This window comes from Coturnix japonica, chromosome 16 (assembly GCF_054131305.1).
Source record: "Coturnix japonica strain WE chromosome 16, WE-NBRP24, whole genome shotgun sequence".
NCBI classification, from domain to species: Eukaryota; Metazoa; Chordata; class Aves; order Galliformes; family Phasianidae; genus Coturnix; species Coturnix japonica.
The window spans coordinates 2,690,215-2,709,177 of record NC_140678.1 but is presented as its reverse complement, the minus strand read 5'-3'; the positions used below and the strand labels follow the sequence as shown (position 1 = coordinate 2,709,177).

Here is an 18,963-nt window from a genome sequence, read left to right as displayed (position 1 = left end):
GCAGCACTGAACTTAGCAGAGCCCGACTTCACAAACGTGCCACTGTGTCAATCTTCTGCCCTTTTGAGTGTGGGGAGCGATGGAAGCTGCTCTGTACTTTGCCCTGGGCTGGGACACAGCACACATCACACATCACTGCCTCGTCAGCACTGCGGGCTGCACAGATCAACGTGGAGCTCAACTCTGGGCTGGGAAGGGACAACACAGCCCAGCTCTGTACTAATAGCAATAGGAAGGGATGAGCACAGCATGCAGACACTCCTGCTTTAGCCTCAAAGGGAGGGAGACCCTCCTTCCCAATGCACTAGGGAGCCCAGATGATGTCATAGGGAGCCTAGATGTCACACTGATGTCACACTGACCTTCCCTATTTGAGTTAATCCCTGCCACATTCCCTTTCTTTCCCCACCTCCCACACTCATTGCTTGTGCTGATGAGCTGCAGTGAGTGCATGGTCCCTATGGGCAGCTCAGTGCCAAACAGCCCCCCCTGCTCACATGGAACTCCTATTGACTTGATAGCTTCAGTTGTTTTTATTGAAAGCCAAACCCTGGGCTGGATGCCCTGAAGTGAATGAACAAAAGAGAATCGTACCCCAACTATTTGGATGGAAGGAAAAGAAATGCAAAAACAAATAAACAAGGGGCCCAGAAGCAGCTCAGGTCATAAGCAGCCATAGCAGAACTGCTCCGTTCAATGAGGCAGCCATTAAAACTAAGGAACAAACGAGCTTTAATTTTATTTACAGAATGAATGAATGAAGTTTCTCCTTATGACAACAAAATCCCAATGGCCTTTGACAACCCGTGGTGGAAGGTCTGGTTCTTTGTCACCCATAGCCAGACACGCAGCTTGCAGGGCAGCTCAGAAGCTGTGGGTGTTTAGTGTTTAAGGGCTGTTGGCTCTGAAGCTGAATGAAACCCCCCCCCCTCCCTGTGCACCTCAGCCCTTGCAATCACACTCCACGTGTTGCTCCCAACCTCCTCTTGCAGAGGGCAGAGGTGAAATGAGTAGGCACCGGTTGTGCAACAGCACTTGGAGGTCAGACTGTACTTCTGGCTTCGTGACAGTATAGAAACTCAGTTTGTTAGGGAATAAAGACCCAGCAGGAGTCCCCAGAGTGGGGTCAGACAGTCCCTGTTTATCTCTGCAATTAAAAAGGAGCAGATCTGAAAAAACAAAGGATCTATCACTACGTGACAAACACATCCACGGTCAGTAACAACGCTGAGCTACACCCAAAGGGAGCCCCCAAACTATTTGTATCCTTAGAGCTGCTCAACAGACACATCTCCATCCTCACCCCCTCTGAATACCACCCAGGCTTCATCCCAGTGACCATCATGATGTTGTGAGTGGGTTTGCAGCCTTTCTCCTGGCTGAGAGATGCCATTGTGACCTCAGGAAGTTGTCCATATCAGCAAAAAAGAGAAGGATAATGCGATTTCTTAACGTTTCACAGTAAAAATGACAATTGGTTTGAAAACACGTCGTCCCCCAAAATAAGCATCCTCAGTAGTAAGGTCGCCGTGGATTGTTCTGCAGGGAATAAGGGAGGGGAATTAATCAGAAGTGCTGCCTTCACAGAACAACGAGCATTTTGAGCTTCGCTGTCTGAAAAAGCCACCGAAACGTGACATTTCTGACAGTAAAAGCTGAGGTTTCCCCATCACAAATCACAAAGGCAGCTCTCTAGATGCAGTGGCACGCTGGATGTAACAGGCAACTGCAAGCTTATGAGCCATTCACAGCCAGGGAAACAATTATTCAAAGTGAGCCATGGATTCACAGCCAACCCAGCTGCCTCCTTTGTGTGCAGCACCTCCACTTGCTACGTAGCACAGAGAACTCAAGCCAGCCCCATTTCTTTTATGAGATACCTCAATGCATTTCTATGTGTGTCTGTTCTGGTCCTGGGATGCCTTACCAGAGGGTTGGGTCGGAAGCGGTAGGCGAGCATCATGCGTTTCCTAAACGCCTCGTATTCATCATCTTCCTTAGTCAGCTCTGCAGGGCGGTCAATGCCAAAGCCAGCACCATCCACAGCAGTAGTTCCCCTGTTCAAAAGGATGTAATAAAGCTGCTTAGGGAAGCTCAACAGAAACACCCACACCAAGAAGGCAGCAGGTAGGACCGAGCACATCAATGCCTTGTTTCCATGTTGTCCTTTCAAATGATGTCTGCTATTGTTAGTTGGAAGTATTGTGGATCTATTTGCTTACCCTTTTAGAGCTGGAGCACAAATATTGTGGTTCAGGCCTCCTTACCCAACAACAAACCTGGACAACCTTGGGCAGCCAAAGCTTCTGGTTTGTGCCCTGCTGATGGATGGAGGCAACTGCTCAGCATCCATCCCTCCAGAACAGTCCAGGAGCGACACCAGCTCATTTCTACCTCCATTAGCACCTTCTCAGCAATGCTGAGATGGCAAACCCAAGCAAAGCACAATCCTGGTTCAACCCTGTGACAGACAGAAGTGTCTTCCTTCTGCTGTTTTAAAGCCTCGCTGTTCTGAACACAGTGATCTTTCATCATTAGTCTCCTCTGAACAAATAAGGACGCTGCCAGAGAGGAGATCTTCCTGCTATAAGGAAAGAAGTGCTTTGTAGAGACACTTGGTGTTACTCAGTAAACAAATTGTGATTGATAAAAGGATCTAATGCTGAAAAATAATTCAGAGCATTTCCTACCACCAATAGCTGCTTCTGAAGCTCAGCATATGCCACCAGCAGATGATCCATCCAAAAAGATCTGTTCATTTATTTTGGGATGGAACTCTCCTGAAGCTTTATTATCTATAAGATGTGATGGAGTCAGTCAGCTCCTATGTCATAAAGAGCTGCACAATCACACACAACGCTCACTGCTGTGAACCTAAATGTCTCTCAGATGGGTGCACCAGGAGCATGTGTTGTATGGATAACATGCCAGAGACCAGCCAGCAGACACCAGGAGTGCTTCAGATCCTCCTGATGGTTTAAATCAATGTGGAGGCAAGTCCTGGGAGAGAGGAGGTGCATACATGGTGTTATCCCTGTGTTATAGAGGGGCAAACTGAAGAGCAAGTACCACAGGAAAAGCAAACTAGGCAAATTGAGATTGGAAACAAAATGCTCCTGGACTCAGATTGTATCTCCTGCCTTAGACAGCAGTAACAAATCCAGTCCTGGCAGGGAGAGAACCCCAAAGAAATCAGAAACAATTTTCCTCCTCTGCTGAGAGGATTCCATACTCTGTGCAAGTGATGAATTACAGCCACATTCATTGCAGCTGCTTCCAGTAGGCTAGAACAGGAGCATCAATTATCAGCCTAAGAGGAAAGGACTAAATCAATAGTAGAACTCTGCTTACTTGCTGACTGGGTTTTTAATCCCCTGTCCATCCGAACCAAGGCCCTCGCCTTCCTTCCAGCCCATCTTCATTAGCATTTGATAACCTATGTTTTCCACAGTCAGTTTGAACTCTTTGTACTCGGAATAATCTGGTTCACGTCCTTCCTGCAGGAAGACAAAAGGTAGAGCTGTTTGGTTTGTATGCGCACAGACAGACCTACGTTTGTGGGTCAAAGGAGAGAAAAATCAGCTTCAGCTACTGGAATTCAGGACTGCTCTGGCAAACAGTTAATAACCAGCACAATCTCTTGGGACTCCATTTCTGCACAAACACAGAGAAGAAAACAGGTAAATGATAAAGCATTGCACAGTCACACAAGCCCTGTAACAACCTGCGAGGAGCAGGGAATGATACTGCGAGATTAAGCTGAGACATATTCAGCTTCTGAATTTCAAGTTGCTCAGTGAATCGAGTTTCAGATACGGCTCCTATATAAAGCAGGATCTCCAGGGAACAGAGGAACCCATGCTGGTTGCAAGAAAACATTATCAAGGATGGCAGCATCAAGAAGTTCCAACAGTTTAGGAAGAATCGACAGCTATGAAGTATTTTTTCATAAGCTTTTTGTGTGCTTTATGCTTTTACCTGCTGCAATTGTCTGGATAAAAACTTGAATTTCCCCTGCTTGGCATCAGCCACCACTTGTCTTAAATGGGAACAGCAGACAAACAGTGGGGAACCCAAGAGGTTTGTCTCTATTTCCAGCTAACCCCCCAAATACCATCTGAACAGTTTGCTTTCTAGTTTACTACCACTGCAAAGAGCAAAAACCTCCAGGAGCATGGACTGCAGGGTGGTGAGGGCAGAAGTACTTCAAACTGCTCTGACAAAGGGCTGAGATCCCACCCTCATTGCTGCAGGACAAACCTGAAGCGCTGCCACTGCTCTAGGAAATCTCTGCCTTTACCTTTAGAGCTTTGAATGTCTCCATGAATTTCTCCAGCTCGTCTGGTGGAAGGAAGTCTCCAATGAAATGTTTCCCTCTGCCCATCTGGGTCAGCTGCTCAGCCCACTCTGTGCAAGATACAGAAGAGAAAACAGCAGTTATGCAGCATTCTTTGCCTTGGATGAAAAAGTGGGTTATGTGAAGCATAACACCTCACAGGAACAAACTGCTATCACCTCCACCAACAAGGAGGGAAACCACAGCACAGACCAGTGACAAGCAACGCTGTGACTGCCATGCTAAGAACACAACCTTAATATCTCCCTCTGGAGGCCTCTGCTCAACTGCAGGGCAAACAAGGTGCTTGCATGACAGCTCCCCACACACCTCGTGTCTTGTCCATCTCCATGCGTCGAAGCTGATGCTCCCACGTTCCCAGCTCACTGTCCACTTCTTCATCACTGTCGTAGCCATGCTGGTGCTGCTGAATTGCCTTTTCCCACATCATCTGCATTTCCTGCATGGCTTGCTTGTGCTTCATAATCATGTCATACATCTGCTGCATCTAGAAGAAGAGATGCAACAGTGCACTCAGTGACACAAAACAACACAGGCAGCACAGCCAGAGGGGTTGTGCAGCCCCCCATCATGCAGGTGATGACAACCACAGATCCCAAGGGGCAGCACAGCTGCTTGATGTGATGCACTCATTTCTCAGATCAAACAGGAGCAAGGTGTGCTGGCTCCTCTGAGAGATGCATCTTGATTCCAGCACTGAGGACTGCTGCCACCCCCCCCCATCAACCCCACACAGTTTGAACATCATCCTCATGTTGCAGCAAAAGCAAATCCTGCTCTCACTCCACCACAGCTTGCACGCATGCCCTCACCTCCCCATTGCTAAAGCAATACATAACCAGCCGCAGATGAGACACCACAGACCTTATAGATTTTGGGTTTTACTTCTGTAGCGCAGCAATTGGCTGGCTTAGTTCGTATTCCCCAAAGCCCTCTAAGCTAATTCTGCTGACTGCAGCACCACATGACTCTCAGGCATTCAGCACAAATCCCAGAGATTTATGTGGAAAACTTTCTTTGCTATTTGTGACTTACCCCCTCTGTTCTCCCACCTAACGCTGCCACGCTGCAGCACGAGATGCAGGCACAGAAATGAATAAGGAAAGCATAGCAGGGCATTACCTCCTGCTGCTCCTTCAGCTGTTTCTTCTGGGCTTCGGAGAGCTCCGTCACACCCACCAAACCAACTGGTTTCCCTTTTTCATAGCCGAGGCCTTTGAGATCTTGAACTGAAAGAAGCACATGCAAAAGACTCTCATAAATCAGAGCCAGCTGTTGAAGCAGTGAAGCTGAATCTCCAGGACCCCTTGTGAAGCTTCAGACCCATTTCATGACTGTTACATTCAGACACTGAACTGCAGAGCAGCCACTTGAAGGCAGAGGCAGGGAAGCCAACAGATCATGTTAGCAGAGTGGGAACCAACATCTCACACCCACAGAGGTCACTCTGCATGGCAATTTCCTATGGCACGCTTGAAAACATCACTGATCCTTTAATCTTAATTCCCCCTCATAAGGCTTCCTTATGAACCCCAGCCACTGCGAGAAGTGATAATTATTCCTACTGCATCCCACGCAGATCTGAGCCTGTCACCATATTGCCCAGCCTGTGCACTCGGTGTCTGCTGATTACTATGTAAACAGCAACTTCATTCACAATGAAAAGCAAATGACCACGTTAGAATGAAGACACGAGCATTGTGCTGCTTTGGAAGGTACCATTCCCCAAGGAATCTGAGCTCCTGAAGGCTGAAGAAGAGCATTGCTTGGGTTTCAAAGAAGGGACATTCTAAGCCTGACAGCCCCATTGATTCATCCTCCTTTTCCTGCAGCATCCCACTTGGAAGCTCCTCCTCTGGAATGACTCTCACTGTTGCATCAGGTGAGCTCTGGAATTAGATACTAAGATTATGTAGGCAGGGAAGGCACTGATTTAAACCGTCCACACAACTCTGAGTTCAAAGCATACATGAAAGGAGCGGGGATGCCTCCATGTCACTGCTGCACCATGAGAAAGAGCACTAAGAACACTGCTGGGCTGCAGAAAGAGATTTACAGCAGAAACTGCCTTACAAACATGGCTGCATCTCTCTAACAGAACCAGCAGCTCCCCTCTCCCTCTACAGCACCTCAGAACTGAGATCCCAGCACTTAAATATGTAAAGGATTAAAAGAAGCCTCCCAACAACACTTGAAAGCAGGTTGCATTTTCTTTTCAATGACTGCAAAAGCCTCAATTCGAATGGACGTCCAGACTACAGTTAAATGAAGCTCCATTAATTATTCATCACCTATTAATTATGAAGCCCAATAATAATAGGATCATTGTTTGTGACACCAAACGTCTACACAGCATGCTAATTAAGCCCCAGGAGTTGGCTTCTGCCTTTCCCTTGTTCTCACCCAGGGCAACTGATCCGAGTCCTCTTATCTCCCTCCATTCCCACTTGCTTTTGGCCAAGCGTGCCACGATTGGGAAGCAGCTTCTTCAACTCCAGCCTCCCAAGGAGAACATGAAACAGCACACCCAGCCTGTCTCACACAGCGAGAGCCTCTGAGGCAGCAATGGGAGTCAACGCTGCAGGAAGAGTTATGTAAAACACTGCAAGAGCTTTCCTGAGAGCAGGAAGCAATCAGCGACATTGCCCTGGGCCTGGCACTGGGATAAGCACTTCCAGCTCCTGAGAAATAAGAGCAAATAGAAAAATGAACCTGTCTGTTATTGACAAAGAGCCTGATTTCTGTCTCGGAGAGCATTGAGATTTGGAGACTGTTTTAATGAACATGATATGCCATTCCATGTTCAACTGGCTATAAATAAGAATCTGGCTCCAAATGTGATGTGAGACTGAGGCACTCCAGCATCAGCCCTCGCCAAGGATTCACCTCCTGTCTCAGGGCATGGGAAAGCTTTCTCTGAATGCACTGAGGAAGACTCTGCCCTTCACAGAGGTCAGCAGCTCTCTGGCTTCGTTCTGAATTGCATAAACACTCAGGCTAAGAGCCAGGCATGGCTCCAGAGGCCCCAAGAGCTGGTGGCTTGCCAGCATATATAACCACCTTAAAGGAGAAAGGTAAGACCGTAGCATCTTCTTTCACATCCCAGAAAGCATCTGCCACTGCTGCTTCCTGTGCTAAAGCTACATCTGGTTCGTCTGCCTGCTCTGTGGCACCTTGCAGCCTTCGTGCTGTGATGAGGCTGAAAGAGTCACTGCAGAAATTCAGCTCCGAGGGATATTATTGTAGTCCTGGCCTGAAGCATCTCAATACAGAAAAGTTGTTAGAAAAGCAAAGCTCCGCCCAAAGTCTACATCTGAGGACAGAAAAATCCATTAGTGAGATCAGCCGACACATTTACATCAAAATAATAAGATTTATAGGTGCCAGGCTGGCATCAGGCAAACACAATGCAAAGGAGAAGCTGCTCTCAGCCTCACGTTCAGCAGGGTTGGGAAAAGGGCATTTTTCCTTTGAATGGCATCAGCTTTGTCTACAGGGTTGATGGTGCAGTCTATCTGCAGCATTGGCAGAAGGCAACATGAAGGTTCATCCCTTTCCCACAAGCCCAAAGAAGAGCTTGTTAGAACTGAACCGAAGGTCCTTTAAGAAGAGCAGAAGAAATCCCAGCACAGAAGTGCATGAACTTTTGCTTTACAGCCTGAAGATGGTACTCAATTAAAACGAATCAGACCCAAATCGACCCAGCATTAGGTTTCAGAATATTCTAACAGCAGCCTGCAGCATCCCATTAAGCCTCAGAGTTCACTAACAGCAATACCTCAGTCCTGTTCAGCTTCTCAGATGCATTAGTCCCTGCAGCACCTATGCAGTTAAGTGCTCTGACATCAATACATTTAAGAGGAACCTCGTTTCTGTCCAAAAGAGCTACTTTTTCTCCACTCTGCAATACCGATTTATTACTACGAGCTGACAGAAAAGGGATCACAACAGTCCTCCATCACATTCAGAACAACTGCTAAGGATAAAGGTCTGAGATGCAGATATCTATGGACCAGAGCACCTTGTGCAACCTGCCTTGCACAGAACCACTTGCATTTGGAATTCTCTCCACCTGTCGGCTTGAAGCTGTTAATTCTAGGAAGAGATCAGTCCATCTCAAGCAGTAAATCAAAAAACCCTTCCCCCTACAGAGCATTAACAGCGCATTAATGCTTGATTTGGTATGCCTAGCAAATTGTTTGCTGTCCTTTTCTTCTACTTGACATCAAGCCCTGTAGAAAGTGAGCATGAACACAGCTGGCGTGTCCCACTCTAATTAAGGGGAGGCTAAAGAGCCAGGGGAGATTTCAGCAGGAAACGTGCTGCAATGAGCACACGGATACTCTTGCAGGCCCCCATTGCAGCAGGAGGTATTAAGATGGAATCTGATGCTTGTTTTGATAGCGTCTGCCCAGCTATCAGAGCTTCATCTAAGCTTCATTACTGTCTGCAAGGAGGAAAAAAAAAGATACTCTAGAGGCACAGAATAAGACTTTAGTATCTGATTTCTGGCTTACTACAAGCAGCAATTCAAGGTCAAATGAATGAGCAGTCCAGACTGGTAACTCGTCCTGCACGTATGACATGCATAGACAAGAATTCTGCACTGGACAGACTGCATAGGAACTCTTCTTCCTCTCTATTTGAAGGGCTGGATGAGGAGACTGAGCCCTTCCTTCCTGACCTCTGCAGAATCAATGTATAATGACACATATTGCCAGCCCAACATCTCACCCAGGCCTAACAATCAAAGCTGTTAATGGCTGAGCAATCACATCTCCTATAACCCAGCCTAAGCAGAAGACCCACTTGATGGAGCAATGCATTCTACAGGCTGATGATGTGCTGAGAATCCCACCCTGCAGCTCAGGAAGTCATACCTTGTCCCATTGCATCCATTTTGCTATTGCTTTGGGGGAAAGCTCCTGTTTAGACTTCCCTGTTACTCTTCCCATGACTCAAGCCTCACACCATTAACATTCTCTGTTTGCCAACACTGGCTGCCTATCCCTGCATCTTCACTTGCTCCTTTTGCCCTCTCTTCCCCACAGCATGTTAACCAAACAAAGGATTCAAAAGACATCACCTACAACACCTGCACCTACCTGTTGTCCTTGAGTGACTCAGTTTCTGTCTGCATCTTTAAGTGCCTGCCTAATCACCTACCTGCACATGCACAGATGGGCCACAGCAGTTCAACCTCTGTGAGCTCACTGCAAGTGCCTGGGCTGGAAGAACTACCTCCCAACACTCCAACGTAGCTGCACCCCCTGGTGAACTTGGCAGGTGAAGCAACAGGGGCATCAGCCTCAGCACTGGATGAGGGCTGCGACTTCTACTTGTAATCAAATGAATTGAAATGGGTATAAATTGGAACTGGGAGTTACACTTCTGCCCACCAGCACCTGGGGAACAGCTATTCCTATTTAGCCTTCTGATCAGCTAGAGTGAGATGGAAGCGCTGCCCAGGGGTTTTATCCTACCGTGGGGAATAAGCACAGTTCAGCTTTGATATTTGTTTTCTGAAGACTCTTCCTGAAGTGAAATAGCCCTAAATAGCATGGAGGCTGAGGCTCTAATGAGCTATAGCACAGCAGGGTTTTAGAGATAGCTGAAGAACGATAAGATCCAATCCCTGGTGTCAGCGAGATAAAGTGGTTTATCTGGGTTTCCACACAGGGAGAGCTAGCTGCTGGACCCAGCTGAAAGACAGGGGGCTGGCCACCAAGGAGATTACAACAAGAGATAAAGACTTGCTGGGCTTTCTGTTTACGCAGCCAGCTGAGCTAAGGCAGAAAGCACTCCTGAGGAACAAACAGTTATGCAACCCAAACCACAGAGCCACTAACCTGAAAGAGGGGAGGGAGAATCCAACTGCTGGACGAGCTGCGGGAGGGGCAGTTCAACCTTGTCTTCCTCTGGCCCCCACCTGCTCTTCCGCTTCTTTTTAGTAGTGCCTGCTGCAGCTGCAGTTGTTGTTGCAGCAGTAGTTGGAGCCGTCTGATTAGGTGGTGTTGAAGAGGATGATGGTGAAGGTGAGGGCAATGGTGGGGGTACAGGTAAAGGCAGGGGCAATGGTGTGGGGACGGGTAAGGGCACAGGCAAGGGTGAGGGAACGGGCAAGGGCAAAGGTGAGGGCACGGGGATGGGTAGGGGTAAAGGCAAAGGTGTGGGTGCAGGTAATGGCAGAGCCGATAAGCACAGGGGTGATGGAGATGCCTCAGGACTGGTCTTCCTTTTCAGACTGGGTTCTGCAGGCACAGGAGCACTTGCAGCACTGGTTTTGGCCTTACGGAACTCCTCCAGTTTCTGTCGGTAATACTTGTAGCCTTTGCTGTTTGGCTCATATAAAAACCTATGGGGAACAAATAAATAAGTCTGTACCAGCAGTCATCCCCAGGGGATGGATACAGCAGTTTGCACAGCTCTTCCCCTTCCTACAAGGCTCTCACACAAGGAACCTTGCCACTCATCTTGCTGCTCTCCAGCACCACCCTGTGTGTGTGTGTGTGTAAGGCAGGGTTCAGAGTGCTGCTGCAAGGTGAACTGCAAGTCTTTGGGACCAGGAAGCGTGCTTCCCATTCCTGGGTGAAACACAGCTATTGAGTGTCACATAAGCACACAGTGCTAAAGGGATCACACCACGTTGTGGGAATACAAAGACCTCCCCCAGAACACGCCTGGGAAAACTGAAAGGGCATCACAACATGTTGGATTTCAGCTCATAGAAGAAAACATTCACAGCTTTACCAATGAGGATGCCAAACCACTGCCTAAAGAAACTGCTTCCAGCCCTCTATGCTTCTAGCTTGAATAGATATTAACAGTCTGCTTAATTATACCACGATTCCTCCTTCTGTTCCTTCATACTCAACAAGAAAACTGCTTTAGTTGTTACTCCTTCCAGAAATAGGCATCTCTGACCTTTTGGGTAAAATAAAACTCCTTAGTCTCTGTAGGAAGAACACAAACAATCCTCAGTCTAGCAGCTATGCAAAAAAATTGATCAATACACTTTGTTTATTATAAACACTCTCTTTTTGGGCTCCCTCCAATTTAAACACTTCGTGCAGAAACTTTGCCTATTTCTAATGCCTCTGCAATCTTCCTGCTTCAGAGTGGGAGGGTTTAAAATCTGATCTAACATCTCCCTGTGATAGTGCCTGCTCCTACAAGATGATATAAGAGACAACAGGCCTTCCCCATCTATTGCTGCACAACAGCCACAGGCAAACACGAGCAGATCTCTTGACATGCTAAAATACACTGAATTAAATCTCATGTTCCTCCATTTGAATGATAGGGCTGGGGATTGTTGCAGGAGTGAGCACAGGGCAGGATGGGACACCCATCTGATGGGATCCCAATAGAGGATGTAGGGTTGAACTGGGTCAGGTGGGACCACAGTGGTGTTTTCAAGTAAATAACAGAGCAGCTCAGCTATCAGCACATCTGTCGGATGCAATTCACAACACAAGGAGACGACCCCAAGAGGGCCAAGGAGGCAAGAAATAAAAAGCCAAAATATCAGCAGCAAAACAAGGCCTGCTGAACACAGCGCTGCTCCCAGAGAACACACCACGTCGTTTGTGAGAGCAGGAAAACGAACCACATATGACACTAAAGGGAGATATTAAGCAGCTGTCAGTAAGCACCAAAGAGAACAATTCACATCTGATGCACTGAAAATGATATTCCAAAGGGGGATCTAATGGTGGAGGAGTGCTACCTGAACGTTAAAGATGCTGAATTAAAGAGCAACCCAGGAAATTAATTGGACAGCAACAGTATGAGAAGTGGATGGGGGCCCACAACAGGACTCAGTTATAGGGAAGAGCTTAAAGGTCAGGATTATACCACTGGATTGCAACAGAAAGCAGGTGGGAGGGGTGGAAGTCATAAATTAATTTTGGAGAAAGCAAATCGATTCCTCTCTCTCTATGCCTTGAATTGTAAGGCTTCAGAATGCGATGGGATAAGCACTATATAGCTGCACTGTCCTTATGACTTCAGATTTACGTCCACCATTATCCCTTTATAAAGAAAAGGACGCACCCAAGGCCCCACCTTACCCCCAGCAGCAGGCTTCTCCCTTTACCTGAAAGCATGGTTCTCACGGTTGTTCTGCAAGGCAATAGCTTCCACCTCAGGACCCCCGTCTGCTATGAACCGGGCGAGTTTCTCAGCAAAGTTCTTTGTCTCTTCATCCTCTGGGGGTGAAACTTTAAGCAGGCTGTCAGTACTGGGCCCAACTCACACAAGCAACAGTCAAAGCCTATCTGTTCTAAGAACCCCAAGAGCAGAATAAGGGCAAAAGGTCGAGTTTAATTTTTTAGGAACATTACACGCAAACAGAGTTTACATCACAGCAACACGACATTGCATTACAGTTGTAACAACAGTTTCGTAAGCAGAGGAGCACTCATTCACACACCACCATCCTCTGTGCCAGCAGCTAGATGAGAGCAGATTAAGGGACAAGCCAGCTTTTGTGTTCAAAGGGGGGCACTCGTTTCTCTGTACAGCAGAGGAAGTCCTTCTTCCCCGTGTCAGGCATAATATCACATCTCAGTACTCACAATTAACTCTCATTAAAGGTTTTGCCACTGAAATCCAGAGGAGTAAATGGGAGGAAAAAGCAGCCAAGTAGGAACACACAGTCCCACGTGTATGCAGTGTCACTACACACCTGATGGTCAGTTTGGGGAGGGGTGTAGGACAGAGGAAATTCACCATGGAACAGTCCCAGCCCTCATGAGGAAGAGGCAACTACTGCAGCCTCAGTCCAAAGGCACAGAGGTCTCAGAGCTTTAGTATTTCAAGCATACCTGATGTTCATAAGGAACCAGGCAAACAGGTTACTTAGCCATGACAGCCTTATATGAATTTACTACCTGCAAAGTACCAGTGCCAGCACTCCAGTGTGCTGTGTGCTGGCACAGGACCAGGAGGCAGAAGACATGATTATAAGTCATGGGTAAGTCATAACCTTTCCTTGCTTCAATACTGCACACCTGTAAAGTATGGATAATACTGTTTATAGCTTCCAGGCTGCAGTATCAGCTAGTTGATATTGGTAATGAGCTTCTTCAGCCCACATTCTGTTAAGCCACCATTTGTCTGGGCTGTTAACTCATCAGCATGACAGTTAAATTGCATTAATACTCCTTTATACAGAAAGGGAAATTGACAGCAGGCCTGAAACAGAGGCTGGAAGGGAAGCGACGAATGCCCAGCCTGCAGACCACATCTCACCCATATCAATTTTGGTCTCCTAATGCAGTTAACCTTGTTCCACTGCCCACAGCACCTGTCTCTGTTGGCAGATCACCCACTTCTGCTGCTCTCCCACCTGAAATCAGTCCCTTATTTGCAAACGTTTATGTCCCAAAGGCTTCAGGTAGGGAAATAGCAGCAGAAATGAAGATTACATTCAAATAAACCTTTCTCATTGATAACAAATCCAACAAGAACATGTGAGAATAAGCATTTTTTCCTCAATGCATTTTCAGGTCAGATCACGGTTTTAATTACCTTTCTGAGAAGAGGATGCCTGAGAACTTTGATTCTCTTTCCTTATCTCTGCCACTTTCTTTCTGTAGTAAAGGAATTCTCTGCTGTTCTTATCATGTAAAAACCTAAAGTGGAGATGAAGGGGAAAAAAATATGGCAAAAAATATGCATCAGCAACAGCTATAAAAAATAAAACCAACACCAATCCCCTAGAGATGCAAACAGCCTGAACTACAAAGAACAAGATAGATCAGTTACTCAGAACGCACTTAAACCGTGGGTTATGATGCCTTAAGCATGTTTAAACACACACAGCTCTAATCCAAGGACCTGCACCCAAACGTTCTGTCTTAATTCACAAAGATAAGTAAATAACAGTCCGTCCTTCCCACATACAGGGGAATCCTCTGTCCTCAGCTGTGCAGCACAGCAATGGCAGAGAAGACAGACTCAGACCTAAGGTGCAACCCAGGTATAAATATATATATATATATATATATACCTACACTATACCCCTAGTTGATCTGATCAACCACCACAGTGTCACTTTCTGCCTCTGTTTTCCCCAAACAAAAACACTGACGTGTAACAAAGCTCAAATCCACCCAACAACAATTAAACCAAACCCCCTCCTCCCCCCACACCCCATGAGAACCACACATACAAGGCTGATATTCTCCCTCTTACAACGACACAGTGCCCTGCTTTGGTAGATGAGTTTGACTTACGAAAAAGCTGGGTTATCCTTGTAGTCTTCCATAGCGACCTTCTCTAACTCTGGTCCCCCTTCAGCCACGAACCTAGCCAGCTTTTCCACCACTTGGCGAGTCTCCGCATCCTCTGGGGGTAAAACTTTAAGCAGGCTGTCAGTACTGGGGTTCAACTCACACACCAAACAGGTAACAGGCACATTACTTCTAAGAACCACGGCGACAGACAAAAGTAGAACGGGAACGGGAAGAAAAAGGATGAAATGGGGGATCTGGTCTTACACAGCTGTACATATCACAATCCTTATGTCACAGTCAGCCCCCTTCCCTCCCCTATTAGGAAGTTAATATTCTGAGTGCTAGAAAAAGCCTAAAAGTGCGACCTGAACAGTTTAGAGTACAACTTCAATTGGAATGTAATTTGGTTGTGATGACTCCACTCCACACAAAACACATGGTGGGAAGGAATAGAATAACCACATTAGCAAGTAAATGTTATAAGTCCCAGCTCCCAAAGCACTGTTCTGTACCAGGACAGCAGAGATCTCTTGTGCAGCTGAAGCATGTAGCTCTTCCCATTCACATATACCTGTGTTCCAGCCCTCACTTGGAGGGAATCCTATCAGAGATATGGGGAGAGCAAAGCCTCCAGAAAGCTCTATTTCCTTCTGTGCCAAACAAGGAACCCATTAACAGTGGCTGGAGGGCTGACACAGGACATATTCAATGGAAACTAAACACACATTTGTCTAAACAACAATATTTTGGGTATAGAGCTGAACTCAGAGCACTGTGTCAAGGAGCAGAGGTGGGTTCACTCTGATCTAGACTAGTTTTGAACCCACATCTTTTGCATTAAGGGCCCATGTCCTGTCTTCACCCTCTGCAGCCAGCAGCTACTTCTCCCATTCCTGCAGTACATTTCATGCTTGTGTTCAGACCTGCCACGATTACGTTCTAATAAATCCCACAGCAACAGCTAGGCATGTTTCTGTAAACATAATGAAACGAATTGTGACACAAATCTTCGTGTGACTTACTAGGCAACACCAATCTAATTTTATACTTGATTAGTACGTCTGTGTGAAATTCACATTATTAACCAAATCTGCCCTCTGGCTCCTTTAGCCTATTGCTTATTTAAGTGCTGCAATTTTCCTCTTTGCTTTCATATCCTCTTCAAGCAGTTAAGATCTCTAAGGTGTGTTTTTCTATTGAGGCTTCAGAGAGAGGCAGGAACTTGGAATTTACCTGATTGCACTTCTGTGATTTCTAAGTAATTCTATTCATTTATACATGCAGTTTTTCCCCCCACTCCTCAATTGCTTTTTACGTTATCTTGGAGAAAACAACCTTTCTAGATGTAAAACAGATCCAGACTAACTATGGTGAATGACCACCTCCAACACTGAGTGGGAGGGCACTCAACCCTCAGCTTTTCTACACAGAAATCTGCACACAAAAGCCTTACTAACAACCCACAGCACAAGGGAAAAGCCCAGTCAACCTTCTAGCATTCAATTTCTACCCCTAACCAGCAAACCTGACCCATCAAATAAACAACGTAGCAGCACAAAGCGTCATTTACCTTTGATTTCCAACCACTGCTCATAATCTTCCTCCTCATCTTCATCTGGCGACTGAAACACACTGAGGCGATTAACGACTGGGGTCTGTTTGGAATGGGAGTAGTTCTTCGCTTGCTGCAGCATGCTGCTCAGGACCTGACCAGGGCGCTTCCCAAACAGCATAGGTTTCTTCCCAACATTTGATGCAGAAGCGTTTGTCGAGTTATTAGTAGAACTTGGGGGAGGTTCTTAGAAAAGAATGAGGGGGGGGAAAATAATTCCTGTGCATTCTTAATGTTTCAATCTCAGCAGGTTATAAACAACAAACTCAGACAGTAAAACATCTGCAATAAGGCATTGTTTTCAAAGCAAATTAAAGACAAAAGCTTCATAACTAAGTGAAAACTACGGCGACTGCTACAAAGGGAGATCCAAGCTAAAAGGAAAAGATGTTTGTCTTTACAGCACCTACAGAAGTGCAAAATGTTCCTACTGCATCCTGAAGGAAGACTTCAATGCAAAGCTAAAGGGGTCACCGTTGCTTTAGAACTTACTCATACTGGTAACAGGTTTCTATAGTGAATATACATGGAGGCAGCTCACACAAAGTCAGCACCATCATGAGAACGAAGGCCTCCTGTTGCTCAGAGGTCGACCTACCAGTACTTGACTTTTCCTTCTGCAGCTTGAGAAACTGCTGGAGGAAACTGCCATCGTTAACAAACTTGTTGGAAACAGAAGCTTCATTTTCAGTCCCATCATCTCTAAACAGGAGAAAGAAAAGAAAGCAGGTGATTGTTAAGTGACAACTTTCCCAATCCCCTTATAAACATTTCTTTTAGATAGAAAATAAGCTCAAAAATGACTGATCCCTGGCACCTAACTTTGAGAATGCAGCCTTTCAGAAGCACAAGAACGACTCCATTTGCTGCTTATAGCATCTACCTGTGCTCTCCAGCATATTAAAACAGGATTCCCTGGCAAAGGATCCCTGGGCAACCTGATCTAGTAATTGTGGAAGTTTGGTGGCCCTGCCAGGTTGGAACTTCATGATCCTTGAGGTCCCTTCCAACACAGGTCATTCTATGAGTCTATGATTCTATGATTCCTCCTTGCACAGTTGTGCTGTTAGAGCTCCAGGCAAGCAGCTACTGGTGGAGCTGCACTAACTGTTGGGAATTAAGGTTGGGCAAAAAGTAGCAATTGAGGAGAAGGAAAATATCGGATCATAGCATTGGAAACGTTCAAACTAAAGGTGGAGAGTGGATAGGAGAAGGGAAACATCAGATCATAGCGTTGGAAACGTTCAGACTGAAGGTGAAGAGGTTTAGAGTGGATAGAAGGATAAAGTTCTTTAAGAAAGGGGTGGTGAAGCAGTGCACAGGGTGCCTAGAGAGGCAGTGGATCCCCCCATCCCTGGGGGTCAGGCTGGATGGGGCTCTGAGTGCTGATGGAGCTGTGGGTATTCACTGCAGGGGAGTGGGACCAGATGGTCTCAAAGTGTCCCTTCTAACCAAAACCATATATGCACCTCACGGCCACCTGTTAACAGCAACATATGACAACACTGGGCAGAGCTGCTGCACACACTGCTGCCATTCCCAATACTTAATTAACACATTAACAGCTCCAACCCCTCAGCATTGGCTCCAAGTGCCCATAAGGCCCCATCCCACAACCCACATCAACCAGCCCATCTCAGCCCATCATCACAACCCATATCAGCCCATCATCTCAGCCCATCACAACAACCCACCTCAGCCCATCTCAACCCATCATCACAGCCCATCACAACTCATCTCAGCCCATCATCACAACCTATCACAGCAAATCATCACAGCCCATCTCAACCCATTACAGCCCATCTCAGCCCATCATCACAGCCCATCTCAGCCCATCATCACAGCCCATCTCAGCCCATCATCTCAGTCCATCACAACCCATTACAGCCGATCATCACAACCCACCTCAGCCCATCATCACAACCCACCTCAGCCCATCATCACAACCCACCTCAGCCCATCATCACAACCCACCTCAGCCCATCATCACAACCCACCTCAGCCCATCACCACAACCCATCACAACAACCCATCACAGCCCATCTCAGCCCATCATAACAGCCCATCACGACAACCCATCTCAGTCCATCACAGCTCATCAGCACAACCCATCACAACAGCCCATCACAACCCATCACAGCTCATCATTACAACCCATCTCAGCCCATCTCAGCCCACCATAACCCATCACAGCCCACCTCAGCCCATCACAACAACCCATCTCAGCCCATTACAGCCCATCATCTCATCCCATCCCATCCCATCACTCACTCTCCGCTCATTGGCAGCCGTTGGATTCCCATCGCACTCTGTCGTGCCTTCTGCTCCAGCCGGGCCTCGATCTCCCTCTTTTTCTGCGCTATCAGCTCCTCTTGTTGCAGGATGTTCGCCGTCGTTTTGGCCGATTTCGACTGCGACACCCCGAACCACCGACTGGCCTTCCCTATGAGGGGGAGAAAGGAGGAGGGTAGAGAGGCCGTTACCGCCCAATGGCTCCAATGGGGCCACCCTTATAGGAAGCGAGGCCTGGGGGCTCTCTATCCCCATAGGGGCCGGTGCTGAGGCGCAGGCCGTGCCGTACCCGGCGCATCCCGGTGCTGATGGTGGTGATGGTCCATTTTGGATCTGCCTTCCCACCATGCACCGCGCTGAGCCCCGGGAGGAGGCCGTGCGCAACAGCGCTGCCGCAAAGACCTCTGGGAGTTGTAGTCCATGAAGAGGCTTTGCGCGCTGTTTATCGACCTCTTAGCACA

The 18,963-nt window shown here is 47.1% G+C and overlaps 1 protein-coding gene across 1 annotated transcript; it reads right to left on the bottom strand.

Moving 5' to 3' along the window:
• Positions 1–715: 715 nt before the first annotated feature.
• Positions 716–18,845, bottom strand: SUGP1 (SURP and G-patch domain containing 1). Its single transcript, XM_015886245.2, has 14 exons — positions 18,792–18,845; positions 18,482–18,653; positions 16,809–16,912; positions 16,169–16,396; positions 14,599–14,722; positions 13,892–13,995; positions 12,456–12,579; positions 10,207–10,712; positions 5,480–5,586; positions 4,667–4,844; positions 4,301–4,407; positions 3,352–3,497; positions 1,928–2,057; positions 716–1,539 (listed from the first exon to the last, which is right to left on the bottom strand). Exons 1-14 carry the CDS (start codon positions 18,826–18,828, stop codon positions 1,513–1,515), a joined length of 2,094 nt encoding a protein of 697 aa, XP_015741731.1. The 5' UTR covers positions 18,829–18,845; the 3' UTR covers positions 716–1,512.
• Positions 18,846–18,963: the final 118 nt, after the last annotated feature.

Excerpts from the sequence above, each read along its gene's own strand:
- SUGP1 (XM_015886245.2), bottom strand. The coding sequence starts at position 18,828 with ATGGACCATCACCACCATCAGCACCGGGATGCGCCGG. Across the intron at positions 10,713-12,455 it reads CGTGAGAACCATGCTTTCAG|GTTTTTATATGAGCCAAACA; the intron begins GTAAAGGGAGAA and ends TGTTCCCCATAG. Across the intron at positions 5,587-10,206 it reads TTCTCCCTCCCCTCTTTCAG|TTCAAGATCTCAAAGGCCTC; the intron begins GTTAGTGGCTCT and ends TGCTTCTTTCAG.